At 47.5% G+C, this 16,038-nt stretch overlaps 1 protein-coding gene across 3 annotated transcripts in view; it reads right to left on the bottom strand.

Moving 5' to 3' along the window:
* The window catches only part of TUBGCP3 (tubulin gamma complex component 3), a 116,582-nt gene extending 110,201 nt beyond the window's left edge, over nt 1-6,381 (bottom strand). For all 3 annotated transcript variants that reach the window (XM_075061484.1, XM_032791843.2, XM_075061485.1), the window contains exon 1: nt 6,128-6,381. In XM_075061484.1, coding sequence (XP_074917585.1) covers nt 6,128-6,203 — 76 coding nt within the window. In that variant the 5' untranslated portion in view covers nt 6,204-6,381. The remainder of the gene's footprint in view (nt 1-6,127) is intronic.
* Between the last annotated feature and the right edge of the window lie 9,657 nt (nt 6,382-16,038).

Genomic DNA, 16,038 nt, shown 5'->3' with positions numbered 1-16,038 from the left:
TACAAAAAAAAAAAAAAAAAAAAAAAAAAAGGAGGCCTGACACTTTCCTGTACATGCACAGAATGTAGAGATAGGCAGAATCACATTATACAAAGGAATTGCCCAGAGAAGGAAAATTGAGTTTCCTATGAGAGAACTCCAGCAGGAACCATCCTTTTACTGATGATCAATCCATAAAAGACCCACCAGTCCCTAACACTATCTAGGAGGATGTATATCTGTAGTTATAACTGGTGCATGGATATATCTAGGAGCTGTGTATGCTGTGACATTCATAACTTTGTTGGTTACTTTAATAAAATTGATAAAAGATAGTGGACCTTTTTCTTGTGACTGTATATTTTACTTGCCTATGGTTTCACGTGTTCCGATGAGCTTTAAAACAAGCAGTGATAACTGTTAACTTGAGACTTTAGCCGCCAGAGCCAAACCCTCAATGATATAATATAACATCAATAAAGTTAACTTTAAATAAAAATAAATGCTGCAAGGGCCATGAATCTCTAATGACTACAGGTAGTCTATAACTTGGTTTTAAATTTAATCTCAAAAAGGCAACATCTCCTGCTGTATAATGCCTCTAGTACAAAGTCAGGGAATTCATTGCTTCAGAACTGACTGGCAGGGAAGAGATCTTGCCTACTGAGTCAACAATACCACTTGCTGGCAGGAACTGTCATTTAACTACACCTCTACCCTGATATAATGCGATCTGATATAACACGAATTCGGATATAACGTGGTAAAGCAGTGTTAGGGGGGGGGGGACTGCGCCCTGTGGCGGATCAAAGCAAGTTCGATATAATGCAGTTTCACCTATAACGAGGTAAGATTTTTTGGCTCCTGAGGACAGCGTCATATCAGGGTAGAGGAATACTAGTAGGACAGAAGGCATTCACATACATTTGTTGAAATGGATACAACTTGAGAAGTTGTAGGTATTATAAGACAATACTATCCAGACTTTAAAATAGTTAATTTGCCCAGTTAGCAAATAAGTTATTTTCTCTGGCAAGGTCAAACTTCCATTTTCCCACTATTATGGCAGTTGGAAAAAGGGGACAAAGCATGAGCATCTCTTTCTCATCTCCCTGAGGCCACGTCTACACTATAAACTTACATTGATATAACTACATTGCTCGGAGTGTGAAGAATCCACGCCCCTGAGTGACACAGTTATACCAACCTAACCCCCCCAGTGTAGCAAGCACTGTATCAACAGAAGGGCTTCTCCCATCGACATAATCCACCTCTGCGAGGGCGGTTACTAACTACACCGATGGAAGAAGCTTTCCCGTCAGCACAGTAGCATCTTCACTGAAGCACTATCCCAGCACAGCTGCACCACTGCAGGGTTTTGTGTGTAGACATGTCCTAAGCAGCTGGAGGCAAGGCAGGGATTTAGCTTCTAGCAGCAACTAAGTACTTTGTACTACTGATCAAAGCCTGAGGACAGCCACACAAATCTGTCTAAGCGAGCGATTCTCAACCTGTAGCCTGCTGGCCGCATGCAGCCCAACTAGCACACAGCTGTGGCCCAGCTCAGCTGTGTGTTAAAGGCCAGCCCACATAGCAGAGTCCGAGGTCCTGGCTTCCCAGAGCAGTGGGATCCAGGCTGCCCCATCGCAGCAGGATTGGGGTCTGTAATAAGCCTCTTCACTGGGTTGAGGTAAGTTACTGGAGACTGGTGAGGTGGAAGGATAGAGTGTATGTGGCTTCCCTTGGGTTGTAGGTGGGGTTTTGGGTTGCCCTCCGTTGTAGGGTTTATTGTCGACGTGCCCCCTGGGGTTTTCATTTCCCTTTACAGTAGCTTTCTTGCTTTCTGCCACTTCCATCCATTTGGCTCCAATCTCCCCCGCCTCGGTGAGAGTTTTGGGTTTTCCATCTAGGATGTACCGTGTTATGTCCTCAGGAACACCATCCAAGAACTGCTTCATTGCCATGAGGAGGTGCAGTTTGTCAATGGTTTGAACCTTGGTTCCTGATATCCAGGCGTCATAATGCTTCCCAACGTGGTAGGCGTGTTTGGGAAATGACCCATCTGGTTTCCACTTTTCGGTTCTGAACCGCCGATGGGCATGTTCCGGGGTTATCCCCATTCTGTATCTGGCCTTGGTTTGGAAATAGTTTTATTAATCATTCATTGCGTCCTTTGGCATTTCAGCGTCCACATCTGCTAAGGTCCACTGAGGTGTGACCTGCAGCTCTATGCATTGTACTGGTCTTCAGGGATCTTGACCAAAGACAGGCTCTTTCAAAATTTTCTAAGAGAGGTCTCAGATGTCATCAACCTGCCTTTAGTGCGGAAATTTCTTGTGCGGATTTGAAACAACTGGCGACGGGGTATAGGATTGGCTGCGTTCTGATGCTATAGCTGTCTAATTGCAAGGGCCTGCCGGCGGCCTCTCTGTTGTTTCCGATCTCTGCGGGTGTTTTTCCATCTCTCGTATTGGAAGGCTGCCTCTTGGTGCTGCTTGTTCTCTTTTGTACGCAGCGTTTTTTATTTTCTTCTTCACTCCATCTCTTGTAATTTTTTTTTTCCAGGTCTCGCCTGTATCGGCAATTTTTTATTGTTCCTCTGCTCTGGTCTCGCGCACGGTTCCTGCTTTAGGGCAGCCTGTGGACTCATGGTTTCTGTTTTCTTGTGTGGTGGTGCTCTCTGGCTGGTTATTGTCTGAACTGCTGGCTCTCCTTAGTCCTCCTGGGTTCTGCCTAGCAACTCGTTTTTCTCTCTCTTGCTACTCTTGATATGTAAATTAACCAACAACAAAAGCCACTTTAATTTACCTGTGTGTGTTTGGCTGGTACTTGAATTCCCAATGGAATCCTATTGCTTAACATAGAGCCTTAATTTCCCTTAATGGTTCCTTCAAAACATGCAAAGCGCAACGAGCAGGCACGAAAAAAAAATTTCTGTCTCTGGCTACTTTTAAAACCCAAACTTTCTCTCTGTTAAACCCTAAGCAGGGAAAAGAAAAATAATATTTCCTACTGTCTTCTGGATCTTACATCCCTAGCCGCTGCCACCATGTGAATGCCCTGTCCAAATCTGGCCTTTAGCAGCAATTGGGTGCTAGCAGTGAAACTCACTTCCATGCTTATTCGTTGAACCGATCTCGCTGCCACCAATGCGATTCGGAGTACTGATAACTCTCTCCCGGGTCTCCCAAATTTTTTCTGGGGCCCCATAGACTCAGAACCCTGAGTCTTCAACACAAGACCAACTCCTCCCTCTCCTGTCTCCTCTTTATCTCATCCCGCTCTCCCTCCGGGTTTACCTGGCGAATTACTGTCGGCAGCTCATAACAAACGAGGCAATTTACCTCTCTCTGTCCTCCCCTGAGGCTATTGATTCAAAACTAGTCAAGCTAACACAAAGAGATTTCCCCCTCCCTTCGTCCTAGCCTTAACTCAGAGAAGGCCTCAGAGGTTTTTTAAAAAGGAGTTATATAAAAAAAGAAGAAGACATAACATATAACTCTGCATCAAGATGACATACAGGGTATGGCTATAAGAAAATGATAGAATAACAGTCTGATTCAAAGATAACCAATTGAATTCCAAGCGGTTACCAATTGAACTAAAAAAAAATAACAATTATAAACCAATTGCTTTTTCCTTTTGGTCTCACACCTTGGTAACAGTAAGGGTAGGAAAGAAGCTTGGAGATAGACAAGAAAACCTCTCTTCCTCTCATAGCCGAGAGAACAACGACAGGACGAGACCAAAGACAAAAACTACCCGAGTTTCCCTCATTTGCATCGGATCCTGATGGTGCCTCTGGTCAGGTGTTTGGTTCCCTTTGTTAACCCTTTACAGGTAAAAGAAACATTAACCCTTAGCTATCTGTTTATGACAGGGTCCAGTCGGGACTGCTGGCCCACCCTGCGTGGCAGGAGTCCGGGGCTCCCAGCCAGCCCCACGGGGTCCGGGGTAGCCAGTCAGCCCCACATGGCAGTGGTCTGGGAGCTGCTGCTGCCCTGCCACCCGGCTCCTGCGGCCCAGGTAACATATTGTGGGCAGCATATATGATAAATAAGTTGAGAACCACTGGTCTAAGCCCTTGTAGACATGGAAGGGCAGCTTGACAGGATGGCAGCAAAGAAGAGTTTATGTGATGGAGAAGGGAGGAAAATTAGGACAGGGAATTGATGGAGAGGGTTGGAAGTGCTCTCCTTATATATTTCTAGGAATCAAAAGAGGGAGAGGAGAGGCATGTCCTTCCCCATGGAAGAGAGTGACAAGCCACCACAACCCCCCCATCTTCCAGGGGAGAGCATCTCTATCCAGAAAGCAGCTTTTTCTTCTAAGGCCATATCTACACTAGAGAGCTTACAGCAGCACAGCCATACTGATGCAGTTGCACCGCTGTAAGATATCTCATGTAGCCGCTCTATGCTGATGGGAGAGAGCTCTCCCATAGACATAATTAAACAACCTCCCAACGAGCAGCGGTAGGAGACACTGTCCACACCAATCGCATCCGGGAGGTTTTTCACACCACTGAGCAACATAAGCTTTATCAACAAAACAGGTAGTGTAGACGTAGTCTAAGAATCAGCAAGGGACAGGGAACTTCAAAATGTAACACCTACAGGCCAAGGATCTGTATGCTGCCATGCAGCACCCCGCCTCAGGGAGCACAGCCTTTCAGCTCAGTGTCTAGCCAGCAGGCATTTAGCCCATTGCTCCAGCCCAGAGATAGCTGCTGCCATGCCCAGTACAGGCCATTAGCACGTCAGAGATGAGCTACAGGAGGGCAGTAACAGAGCAGGGGAAGGGGATGAACATTCCCACAGAAGGGGTAAGTGAGACACACTTTTCAGGCAACCCCCAGGGCAAGAGCCAGGCACACAGCTGTTGACAGTGTTTTGTGGCTGTCCTCAGGCTCTGAGCAGCAGAATTAAATTAAGCCCTGGCCTACAATACACACGTCACTATAAGTATGTCACTCAGAAGCATGGAAAATACATCCCTGTGCAATGCAGTTATACCAATCTAACCCTGAGTGTAGATAGTGATATGTCGACAGGAGGCCTTCTCTCATTGACATAACTACCGCCTCTCAAGCTGGTCTACGCTATTGCTTAAATCAATGTAACTTACATCACTCAGGAGCATGAAAGATATCCCCCTAACCGACCTAAATTACATCAGCCTAGTGCCACTGTGCACAGCCTTTATGTCAGCAGCAGATGCTTCCCCCCTGGAGGTAGAGCAGTGGTTCCCAACCTTTTTGGCTGGCAAACGCCAGCCGAAGGACCACTGCAGCGGTGGAGCACCCATCAACAAGCGACATCATCGAGAGGCATCCCTGCCAAAATCTGAGAGCGACGCCTCTTGATGACGTCACTTATCGACGGCAAGCAGCATCAGTGAGAGGCGTCCCGGCCGAAATGCTGGCGGGTGCTCTCCCAGGGGCCAGAACATGGGCACATTAAGATGCCCCCAGGGGGGCCATGGCACCCGTGGGCACCACGTTGGAGACCACTGAGGTAGAGTAAGTAGCATGCCAAGAGGGGCGCTCACCCATCAGCATGAGTAATGTAGACTAGCCCTCAGAGAGGTGGAGCACTTAAACCAACTGGAGAGAGTCTATACTAAGCGCTAAAGCGGCACCGCTCCAGCACTGTAAGTGTGGACAAGTCCTAAGTATTTTGCTGCTGCAGCTAAAGGCTGAATCCCTGCCTTGGTTGCAGCCCTTTGGAGGGAAAAGAGACACACGCTCACAGGTGTCCCCTTTTTCCAACTACCACAGCAGCAGGCAAATGGAAGTTTCACTCTTTCCACTGGGTCTCTCTTCTCCCTCTTCTGGATCCTAGAAACACACAAGGAGAGCACGTCCCACCCTCACCACCTATTCCCCGAGCTCCTTCTCCTCCACTTCCCCAGGGGGGCAAGGAGCAGGTTCTCAGCCGCCGCCCCACTCCCTCCCTTGGGGCAGGGCTCTCCACCCCCCGGCCCGCGCCTGGCTGCCGCTCAAGGCGGGCACGGCCCTACTATTCCAGCGGGCTGCGGGCTGAGAGCCTCCGCCGCCACCCGCACGCACGCAGGGGGCCTGAGTTTCAGCCCTGGGACCCGGCGCGGGGCGGCGCCCTGTTGGCTCGCGCTGTCCGCGCGCTGTTACCTTCGCTCTTGCCGAGGATGCGGCAGCACAGGTTCTGGAGCAGAACGTTGGGGGATTTCTGATCCGGACACGCCATCCTCACCCCGGGGCGTGGGGAGGGGGCTGGGAACCTCCCTCTGCAACTGCCGCGCGCGCGCGCGCCCTGCGCCTCACAGCCTAACGGCCGCCGCCGCCTCCCGTTACCTAGGGCGCCATTTTAACTGAACCCGCGGAAAGCAGCGAGCGCCCACAATGCCCCTGTGCGCGGGGAGATAGGGAGCGCGCAGCGCCGAACACCTCCTGCCCTCCTCACGCATCCCCGGCGAAGAGGTTCCGGGGCACAAACTGACCTCCGGGCCTCTCGGCCAGAGCCTGACCCAAGACCCCCACGTAGAGTCCGTTACCATCGCAGGGGGCGGCTGGGATTAGCACAGAAATCAGGACAGGAATATTCAGATTGCCCCCCCCCTTTGATGATGACAGGTTGGAGGGTCCAGAGGGCCCCTGCCAGACCCAAGACTCTCCTGCTTCCCACTAGGGTGACGCCCCAAGATTGATTCAGGCTGTCACCTTATCTGCTCTATGTTACCAGCTGCACCACCACACTGTGATGTCACCGAATTGTGTCATGCTGCAAATGAGGGCTGGCCAAAATACGGACCGTCCAGCCCCCAGGAGATTGCAAAATTCCAAGACTTGTTTCCATCCTGAACTGAGATGAGAAATCAAAATTTCATCTGCTTTCTCCAAATGCTGTGTTCCCCAATAGCTCCGTGCAGCTTAACAGTGTGATTTTTATGTTATACATTATCCCATAGTTCATAGAAAAGTTGAAATTATAAATCTTACTCTAACAAACATCAAAAAGAAACATTTTGATAATTTCCTTTCACACATGCTTGTTATCAATTCACTGTCCCTTGAAACATTTCCATTCCGTGGAATCAGAATTTTCTGACAGAAAACTGTTTCACTGGAAAAATTTCAACTATCTTCCATGCAAACAAGGTTGTGGCCCAAAAGAAACCATCATATGATGCCTGCACTGCTTGGCCACCTAGGTACAGATGCAGGATCTGATGGAGATTTACAGCCTCCATAATCTCTGGAGTTTGGGCTTCACCTTGGCTAGGGATTATGTAGCTCCACCGCTTAATAGTGATGTTGAACAGAAAAGACAAAGAGACACTGGGAAAATTTTGCTATTTGGAGGGAGGTGGCTGAGGATGTCAGGAAAGACAGAAATAGCAGGCTTTTCATGTTCCTCTTGAAAGCAGATATGTGTATGTGTACCTCCATCTTGGTTATGGACCACCACCTTGACCAAAACACTAGAAGCCCTAGCACTAAAAGTAGGAGTCTCCACTTGAGCTAATGAGCAAGCATCTCTAGCTAAGTACTGAAATAGACCTATAGACTGTGTAGACACAGCAGAGAGATATCACACATAACACACACTGACCCCTGGGTTACATATTCATCTTTGCAAAATGCTGCTTGTGTGCATTTGTGGTTAAAAGAAGACTAAGGGCCACTCCTGGAAATTCTTACTCATATAAGTGGCCTGTACTAAATTATAGAGGGAGGAAGAAGTAACCATATATTTACATTGCGTAACACTATCCTTTGTAAAAGTTCCACTCCCAACCCTGAACTGGCATGGCACATAGTCCCAGAATCCCATCTTCTCCTCAGGTGGTCCCACATAGGACAGAAGCTCCCGCAACTCCTGCAGGGATTAGAAAGAGCTGGACCAGGCGACCATCACAACCCTCTGGAACTAACAGTCCATGACACCTGCCCCTCCACACCAGGACAATTTTCTCCTGCAGCCAGTTCCTGTAGTTATTGCTATAGCTCAAGGGCTAACAATCTGTTCTGCAGTGCTGAATATTCAAGGTCTAAAACCCTGCTGATAATGCATGATATGGGAGGTGTTACACCTGTACATAATAAAATTTGTTTTTACCTGAGTCTTTTAAAAAAATTAAAAATCTATAAAATGATATAAAGGAACATTATTTAGTTTGCAAAGTCAGGCACTCAAAAGTTAGGAAATGTCATTGTTGTAGTTACCTGTGCAACCTTAATTCAGCTCTATTGTGTGTATGCATTATGGTATAGTCTTTAATTAGATGATCACTTATCACTTTTTCCACACACTTTTTCCTCGTTCAGTGCACATGATGGATGCCCAAACAGGTAGAATTAAGGTTGAATGGCTTATCATAAAACTGGCATTTCCTGACGTTCAAGTGTTTGACTTTGTAATGTAAATACATTTAATCTATCAAAGCACATGAGTGGTTACTCGTATACCCTTTAAAGAACATTGACAATACAGTGCCAGGAAACATTGTTGCATCACAAACTCTTTAGATCCAAAGGAAACCTAACAACTAGCAAACATTTTGTTACTGACATATTTTCAGTTTGTAAAATGGACACACTTTAACTATAACAGTTTTTGCTCCTGCTAATCATTTCTAATTATGACTATTATATAGGTCATGGCTCGAAAACGAAAAAAAATTATGAAGCAGAATAATAAGAACACACTGTTAAAATGCACATACTCATGCATGAGTGAACACACATGCAATTATCCATTTACGTTTCCAACTGCTAAATCACAACAAAACCATATTCTTTGTTTATGCTTCTGAGATAATATCATGGGTATCATTATTTATCATTTGTGTTACCATAGCAGCTAGAAGCTTCAGTCATGGACCAAGACCCCATTGTGCTAGGAGCTGTACAATCACAGAACAAAAAGATAGTCCCTGCCCCACAAAAGCTTACAATCTAAGAGCATCGCTACACTTGCAAATATAGAGTGATTTGAGTTAAACAAGCCTTCGTAGAGCACAGTAGGGAAAGTGCTGCAGTCTGCCCACACTGACAGCTGCAAGCGCACTGGCGTGGCCACCTTTGCGGCACTTGCAGCGGTATTGAGAGTGGTGCGTTATGGTGCACCTCTTCACATTCTGGTGCTGTGTCTTGTGGGAAGGGGGCAGGGGGGCATACTGGGTCCTGTCCCAACTTCCTGTGATGCATCGGTTAGCATCCCAGCAATCCCTGTGCTTCCGTCCACATTTGGCGCCATCTTTCAACCTTTTTTATACTGCACACTTTGTCTTCCCTTTCAGTCTGTGGGAATGAAGGCCGAACTGCTGAGGAATATGTTGCCGAGTTTTGCTAGCATGTCATCTTTGGCAGTCAAGTTACTCCTTAAGATCCAGACTGACAGTGAGGACTCCGATGATATCGACTTGAGTAATGCATACAACACGAGATTGCTTGTGGCATTTACAGACATGCTCACCACCGTGGAACACCACTTTTGGGCTCGGGAAACAAGCACTGAGTGGTGAGATCACATCGTCCTGCAAGTCTGGGATGACGAGCAGTGGCTGCAGAACTTTTGGATGAGAAAAGCCACTTTCATGGAACTATGTAAGGAGCTTGCCCACATCCTGTGGTGCAAGGACACGAGATTGAGAGCTGACCTCATGGTGGAGAAGCAGGTGGCTATTGTAGTCTTGAAGCTGGCAATTCCAGACAGCTAGCAATCGGTCACTAACCAGTTTGGAGTGAGAAAATCAACCGTTGGAATCACGTTGATGCAAGTTTGCAGGGCCATTAATTGCATCCTGCTCAAAAGAACTGTGACTCTTGGTAACGTGCATGACATTGTGGCTAGCTTTGCACAAATGGGTTTCCCTAACTGCAGAGGGGTGATAGATGGGACGCATATTCCAATTCTGGCACCAGCCCACCTAGCCTCCAAGTACATTAATCTGAAGGGGTATTTCTCTATGGTTCTCCAGACACTTGTGGATCCCTGTGAGCATTTCATTGACATTAACGCAGGCTGGCCCAGAAAAGTGCATGACGCATGCATCTTTCAGAACACTGGCCTGTTCAGGAAGCTGCAAGCCGGGACTTTTTTCCCAGCCAAGAAGATCACCATAGAGGAAGTCGAAATGTCCATCGTGATCCTTGGAGACCCCGCTTACCCTTTAATGCTGTGGCTCATGAAACTCTACACAGGGAGCCTTGACAGCGGCAAGGAGCAGTTCAACAACAGGCTGAGCCAGTGCAAAATGACTGTGGAGTGTGCTTTTGGCCGTTTAAAGGGCCGCTGGCGCTCTCTGTATGGGAAGCTGGACCTAGCTGACGACAACATCCTTGCGGTTATATCCTTGTGCTGTATCCTCCATAACATTTGTGAAAGGAAAGGTTAAAGATTCACTCAGGCATGGAACTCGGAGGTTCAACACCTGAAGGCTGAATTTGAACAGCCAGAGATCAGAGATATTAGAGGGGCCAAGTGCGGGGCTACAAGGATTCGAGATGCCTTGAGGGAGCAATCTGAGGCTGAAAACCACCAGTAATGTCTGGTGCCCTGCCTGGGAGTGAAATGCAGTGGTTCCAATGTTAGCAGGAACCTGTGTTTGCTACACTGATTTGCAGCGCCTGGTGCTTTCCTGGGCTAAGATATCTGTTACTTTATGAAATAATAAAGAATGATTTCAAAGCCAAAAAATCCATTTATTGAAAAGAAACAACTGCTTGGGAAACAGAAAGGGTAAGGGGGCGGGGTGGGGATTGGTACAATCACAGATTTACATATGTCCTGTTATCATACTCAGCCTTCCTGTCTGGAGTGCTGTGCAATGAGTGCTGCACTTCAGAATGGTTATAATGCATGGTGATGGGGGTTGAGTGCAGTGGGTAAAGGTCGTAGTTTTCAGGGCTCGGTGGTGAAGTTACAGGTGTTGGAGGTAGCTGGTGGAGATAAGAACCTGGATGTTGGGAAAAGTGGGTTAGAGGTGACATGGGTGCACAAGGGAAAGAGTTTTGGGCCAAGGGCTGCGGGGGGTGGGGGGCGGATGCAGTTGTGCTCCGCTTGCATGGCTACTAGCGCCTGGATTGAGTCCGCTTGGCGCTCCATGATGCTTATCAGCCGAACTGTGCTTTGCTGCTGGAGCTCCGCGCTTTTGTGCCGGCGCTCCTCATTCTGCTGGTGGATCCTCCTTTCACTCTCCCTCCACTCCTGCACTTTTAGGTTCTCATTAAGGGACTGCTGTATTACTTCATGCAGCAGGTCTTCTTTGCTTCTACGTGGCCTCTTCTTAATTCTTTGCAGTCTTTCGGCCAGTGATAAAACGGACAGCTGAGATCTCAAGGTTGCATCTGTAAAGGCAAAATGCAACACTTAACAGAGGCAGCATTGTTCACACCAGACATAGTAATGATTCCCCTGTACTTAAGGGCAAGCACCATCTACACAATAGCATAATTTGCCCATCCCAAAGCAAGCGCACGTAACCCATGGGTTCCCCAAAATGGTGAGTAAGCACAAGTAAGGAGGACTGATTGTTTCATAGCTGTACCATCCTTTGGGCTTCTGTGCCTTGGGGGGGGGGGCTAACAGCTGCAGGGGACCCCTATATTGAAAACTGTCCCCACATTTTCAAGAGGACTTTGTCCTAGAAGATATCTCGCTCCTGAGGGAGACCTGGGAATCAAGGGAGGGTCTTCTATTGCAGTGTGGCTTCTGCCTTGGCCTACATGCAGCTTGGAAGGGTCGCCCCCAAGTATCGCGTCCAACTCTTTGTAGAAATGGCAGGTTGCGGGAGCACCACCAGAACAGCAGTTTGCCTCAAGGACTTTGTGGTAGGCATTCCACAGCTCCTTCACTTTAACCCTGCACTGCAGGGCATCTCGGTCATGGCCCCTTTCCATCATGTCCCTTGATATCTGCCCGAAGGTATTGTAATTCCTATGGCTGGAGTGCAGCTGGGACTGGACAGCTTTCTCCCCCAAACATTGATGAGGTCCAGCACCTCGCCCTTACTCCATACTGGGAATCCCCTGGCGTGTGGAGGCATGGTCACCTGGAAAGTTTCGCTGAGAGCACTCCACGCCTGGCTGAGCGAACAGGAAGGGGATTTTCAAAATTCCCAGAGAATTTAAAAGGCGGGTCTGATGGTTGGTCACCTGAGGGCAGGGCAGCAGAATTCGAAGTGATGACCAGAATGGCTAGAACAGGCATTGTGGGACACTTCTGGAGGCCGATCAAAGCGCATTAACAGACCAGGGCGTTCAAACTGGTGCTGCAGCACTCCAGAAGGGGCACATCAAATGTTATGCCACTCGCCGAGGTGGAGTACCAGAAGCGTTCTAGCCGCAGAGTCCAGGCACTTTATGTGCCTTGCCAGTGTGAACTCATTGTGAGTTAGAGCACACGCGGCTGCTTTAATTCAATCTAACTCGCAAGTGTAGCTATGCCATAAGTATCAGACAAGAGACAACAGATGGATACAGACAGACCAACAGGAGAGTACAAGGAAACCATGAGAAAATATTGGTCAGCTTGATAGACAATGGTCTCAACATAGCAGCAGCCAAACAGTTGCCTAGTATTTTTAGGCATCACAGCAAAGGAGAGTTTTAAGCAGGATTTGAAGGAGAATAATGAAGTAGCCAGCGGCACCAGAATAGAGGTGCAAGAGGGCCATGGCCTTCCCACTTTTTGAAAGTTACGGGACTGGCCTGTCCACTTTTTGCCATGGCCCCCTGGCCCCTGCCCCTCCTCTTCCCCCCAAGGCCGTGCCCCCTCCCCCACCAGATGGGCAGCTGGAACCAGGCCAGGGAACCCAGCTAGCAGGGGGCACCGCACCATAAACTCTCCACCTGTCCAGGCTGAGGAGACTGAAAGCAGCCCACAGCCTGTGTCCCCGGGCCCTTGGCATCCCACCCAGCGAAGGTGGAGGGTTTGCGGCTCCTCACAGCTGTCAGACTGCACAGCTCTTACCATGGCTGTGCTGCAGCTCTGAGGCCCCGTCCCCTAGTCAGAGCCAGGTCAGGGTAAGAGCCATGTGGGCAGCTGTGGAGACCTGCAAACCTTCCATCTGCCCTGGGGGCCCACAGGGTGGACACACGGGCTGGGGGCTGCTCTTGGCTCCTCCACCCCAGGTAGGTGGAGGGTCCCTGGCTCCTGGCTCACTCCAGCTTCCAGCTTGGCCAGGGGCAGGGCTTCGGATGGAAGGGGCGGGGCAGGGATAGAGCCACAGAGCGGTGGGGCCCCTGCTCCCTGCCCCCTCCCCCCCACACTTTTGGGAAGCCTCCACCAGGGCTGGAAGTAGCTGTCTAGATGTTTTTGGGGAACTCCTCCCAAGTATGAGGGGCAGCACAGGAGAAACCATGAAGTTGCTTGTTCAAAAATTTAAAGAGAGGGCAATGAAGGCTGGCATCAAGGACCAACTGGAGGCTGGAGTCAACATCTTGATAGTGAGTGAGAGACGAGAGATAGGGTGGGGATAGGTCATGAAGGACCTTAAAAGTGAAGACAAGTAGCTTATTTTTGATGTGATAGAGAAAGAGGAGCCAGTGGAGGGATGCAAAGAGAGGTGTGCCATGGTCAAAGCAACAGGCTAGGAAAATAATCTTTTCAGCAGCATTCTGAATATATATGAGCAGGACAAGGCTGCATTTGTCAAGGCCAGAGAAAAGAATATTGTAGTAAATCAAGATATAAGATGATGATAGCCAGGACTAGAGTTTTAGCTTTGTGCATGGATCGGAAAGGCTGTATCTTAGAGATGTGATGCAGAAAGACCCTGCAAGACTAATACATAGCTTGGGTGTGAGGACATAGAAAGAGGTCTATGTCTAAGTTGGCAACCAGGTTACAGGCCTAAGTGACAAGCAGGATGGTGCTCTTGTGTACAGGGACTAGGAGAGGATGTAGTGTGGAGAGATTGGGAGGAAAATTAAGATCTTGGTTTGCTAAGCTTGAGCTGACAGTTAGACATCCACAAGGAGATGTCAAAGAGACAGTCTGAGGCCTGGTCTACACTACAGAGTTAGGCTGATGTAAGTAGTGTAAGCATCTACACTAAAATACAGCTCCCATCAATGTAACTTGCCCACTACACCGACTTAATAACTCCACCTCTGAGAGAGGCATAGCGCTAAAGTCGATGGAGTTAGGTCGACACATTGTCAGTGTAGGTCAACTTAATTTTGTAGTGTAGACTTGCCCTGAGACTTTAGTTTGGACAGAAGGAGTCAGGTCTGGAGCAGAAAGGTAGATCTGTCAGTTATCTACATACAGACTGTAGCTGAATTTGTGTTTGTGGATAAGATTATGCAGAAATAAGGTGTAGAGGGAGAAGAGAAGGGGATCAAGGCCAGAGCCCTGTGGAACCCCCACAGAATGATGGAGTGGGGTTGAGGATGATCCTCCAAAGGACATAGTGAAGGAGCTATCACAAAGGTAGGAGGAGAACCAGAAGACATAGGAGGACAAGACTTCACAGAAGCTAAGAGGGGGACAAGATTTCCAGAAGAATCAAGTCTTTTACATTATTGGGACCATGTTCTATTATTTTTCCGATAACCAAAGGCCTAATCCTTCAACCTGATTTTTACATATGGTAATACTGATGGGTCAGATCCTCAACAGGTTCAAATTGTCAGAGTTCTACTGACTTCCATGTAGCTATGACAACTTAAATCAGCTAAGGATCTGCCCCAAAGTGATTAAGGGATGCAGAATCAGGCCACAAATTAGTAATAAATCTTTATTGTGTCTATTTAGCTAGTAAAATCTTCAGGACACTTACTCTATGATTGTCACTTTATCTTGCCTATGTTTGTCTTACTCTGTGTTTGTACAATGCCTATTACCCACTGAAGCCACATTCTTGGTTGGCCTCTAGTTCTACCATAATATAAACAATAAATAATAATAATTAGGCTGTAAATTAATTGCAGTTCATGACTGTGACTAACTGAAAGCAAAATTGAAGTGTTAATTTTTTTAACGCATTAATCTCATACCTGTGGCTGGGGTGGGGTAGGAGGCATTGGTGGTAGGGAGGGCTGAAGCATCAGCCTACAGTTCCGTGGGCAGCAATGGGGAAAAGAAGCCCCAGCCCGCAGCTCCGGAGGTGGCAGAATAACATTGTACAAGCCCCAAAAGCCCCAGTCCACAGCTTCCCAGGTGGCGGGGGGAGGTGTGAGCCCCAAGAGCAGCTGAAGCCCTGAGAGAGCTGGAGCTCCCAGTCCTAAGCCCTGAGAGCCTCACACACCAAGGAGGGCTGGAACCCCATACTCCATGCCCTGAGTGGGGCTGGAGCACCGAGGAGGGCTGAAGCCCAGAGCCTCTAGCCCTGCCCCTATATCTGAAACTATAGAAAAAAAACCCCAAAATATTTAAATAAATGGTATTCTAATATTAACAGTGTGATTAAAACTGCAATTAATCACAATTAATTTTTTTAAATCTCATGATTAATCGTGATTAATTTTTTTAATCACTTGACAGCCCTAATAATAATAATTTTTGCAATTCTTGAATAGGTTGCATTGCTCTGAATGCAAAGAACACATCAGTGAACACAGATTAATACATATTTTTAGAATATCTACAGTGACTTACAAGGAAATTTAATTTAGCCAATAGTAGGTTAAGAGGTGACTTGATCACAGACTACAAGTACAGACTACAGTGTACTTGATCATTCGATAGTAGACAGCTCTTTAGTCTATAGAAAAATGTATCTCATTGAAAGGCGAAGATAGATAAATTCAGACTAGAAATAAGGCATAACATTTTATAACAGCAACGGTAATGAACTATTGGAACAACTTACCTAGAGATGTGACACTTTCTCAATCTCTTGAAGTCTAAATCAAAACTGGACGTCTTTTTGAAAGTATTGCTATGGCTTAACCATGAGACATGGGCTTGATGTAGAAACTACTGGGTGAGATCCTTTGGCCTGTGTTACGCAAGAGGTCAGTCTCAATTATCATAATGATCCCTTTGGCCTTAAAAAGGAATCAGTGAATCTATGAAGTACTTCTAACTAGGCATTCTTATTCTTAAGCAAATCCTGAGGCCCAGATTCTCT

The sequence above is a fragment of the Chelonoidis abingdonii genome, chromosome 1 (assembly GCF_003597395.2).
Source record: "Chelonoidis abingdonii isolate Lonesome George chromosome 1, CheloAbing_2.0, whole genome shotgun sequence".
Classification (NCBI taxonomy): Eukaryota; Metazoa; Chordata; order Testudines; family Testudinidae; genus Chelonoidis; species Chelonoidis abingdonii.
This window is presented reverse-complemented; position numbering and strand designations above follow the sequence as displayed.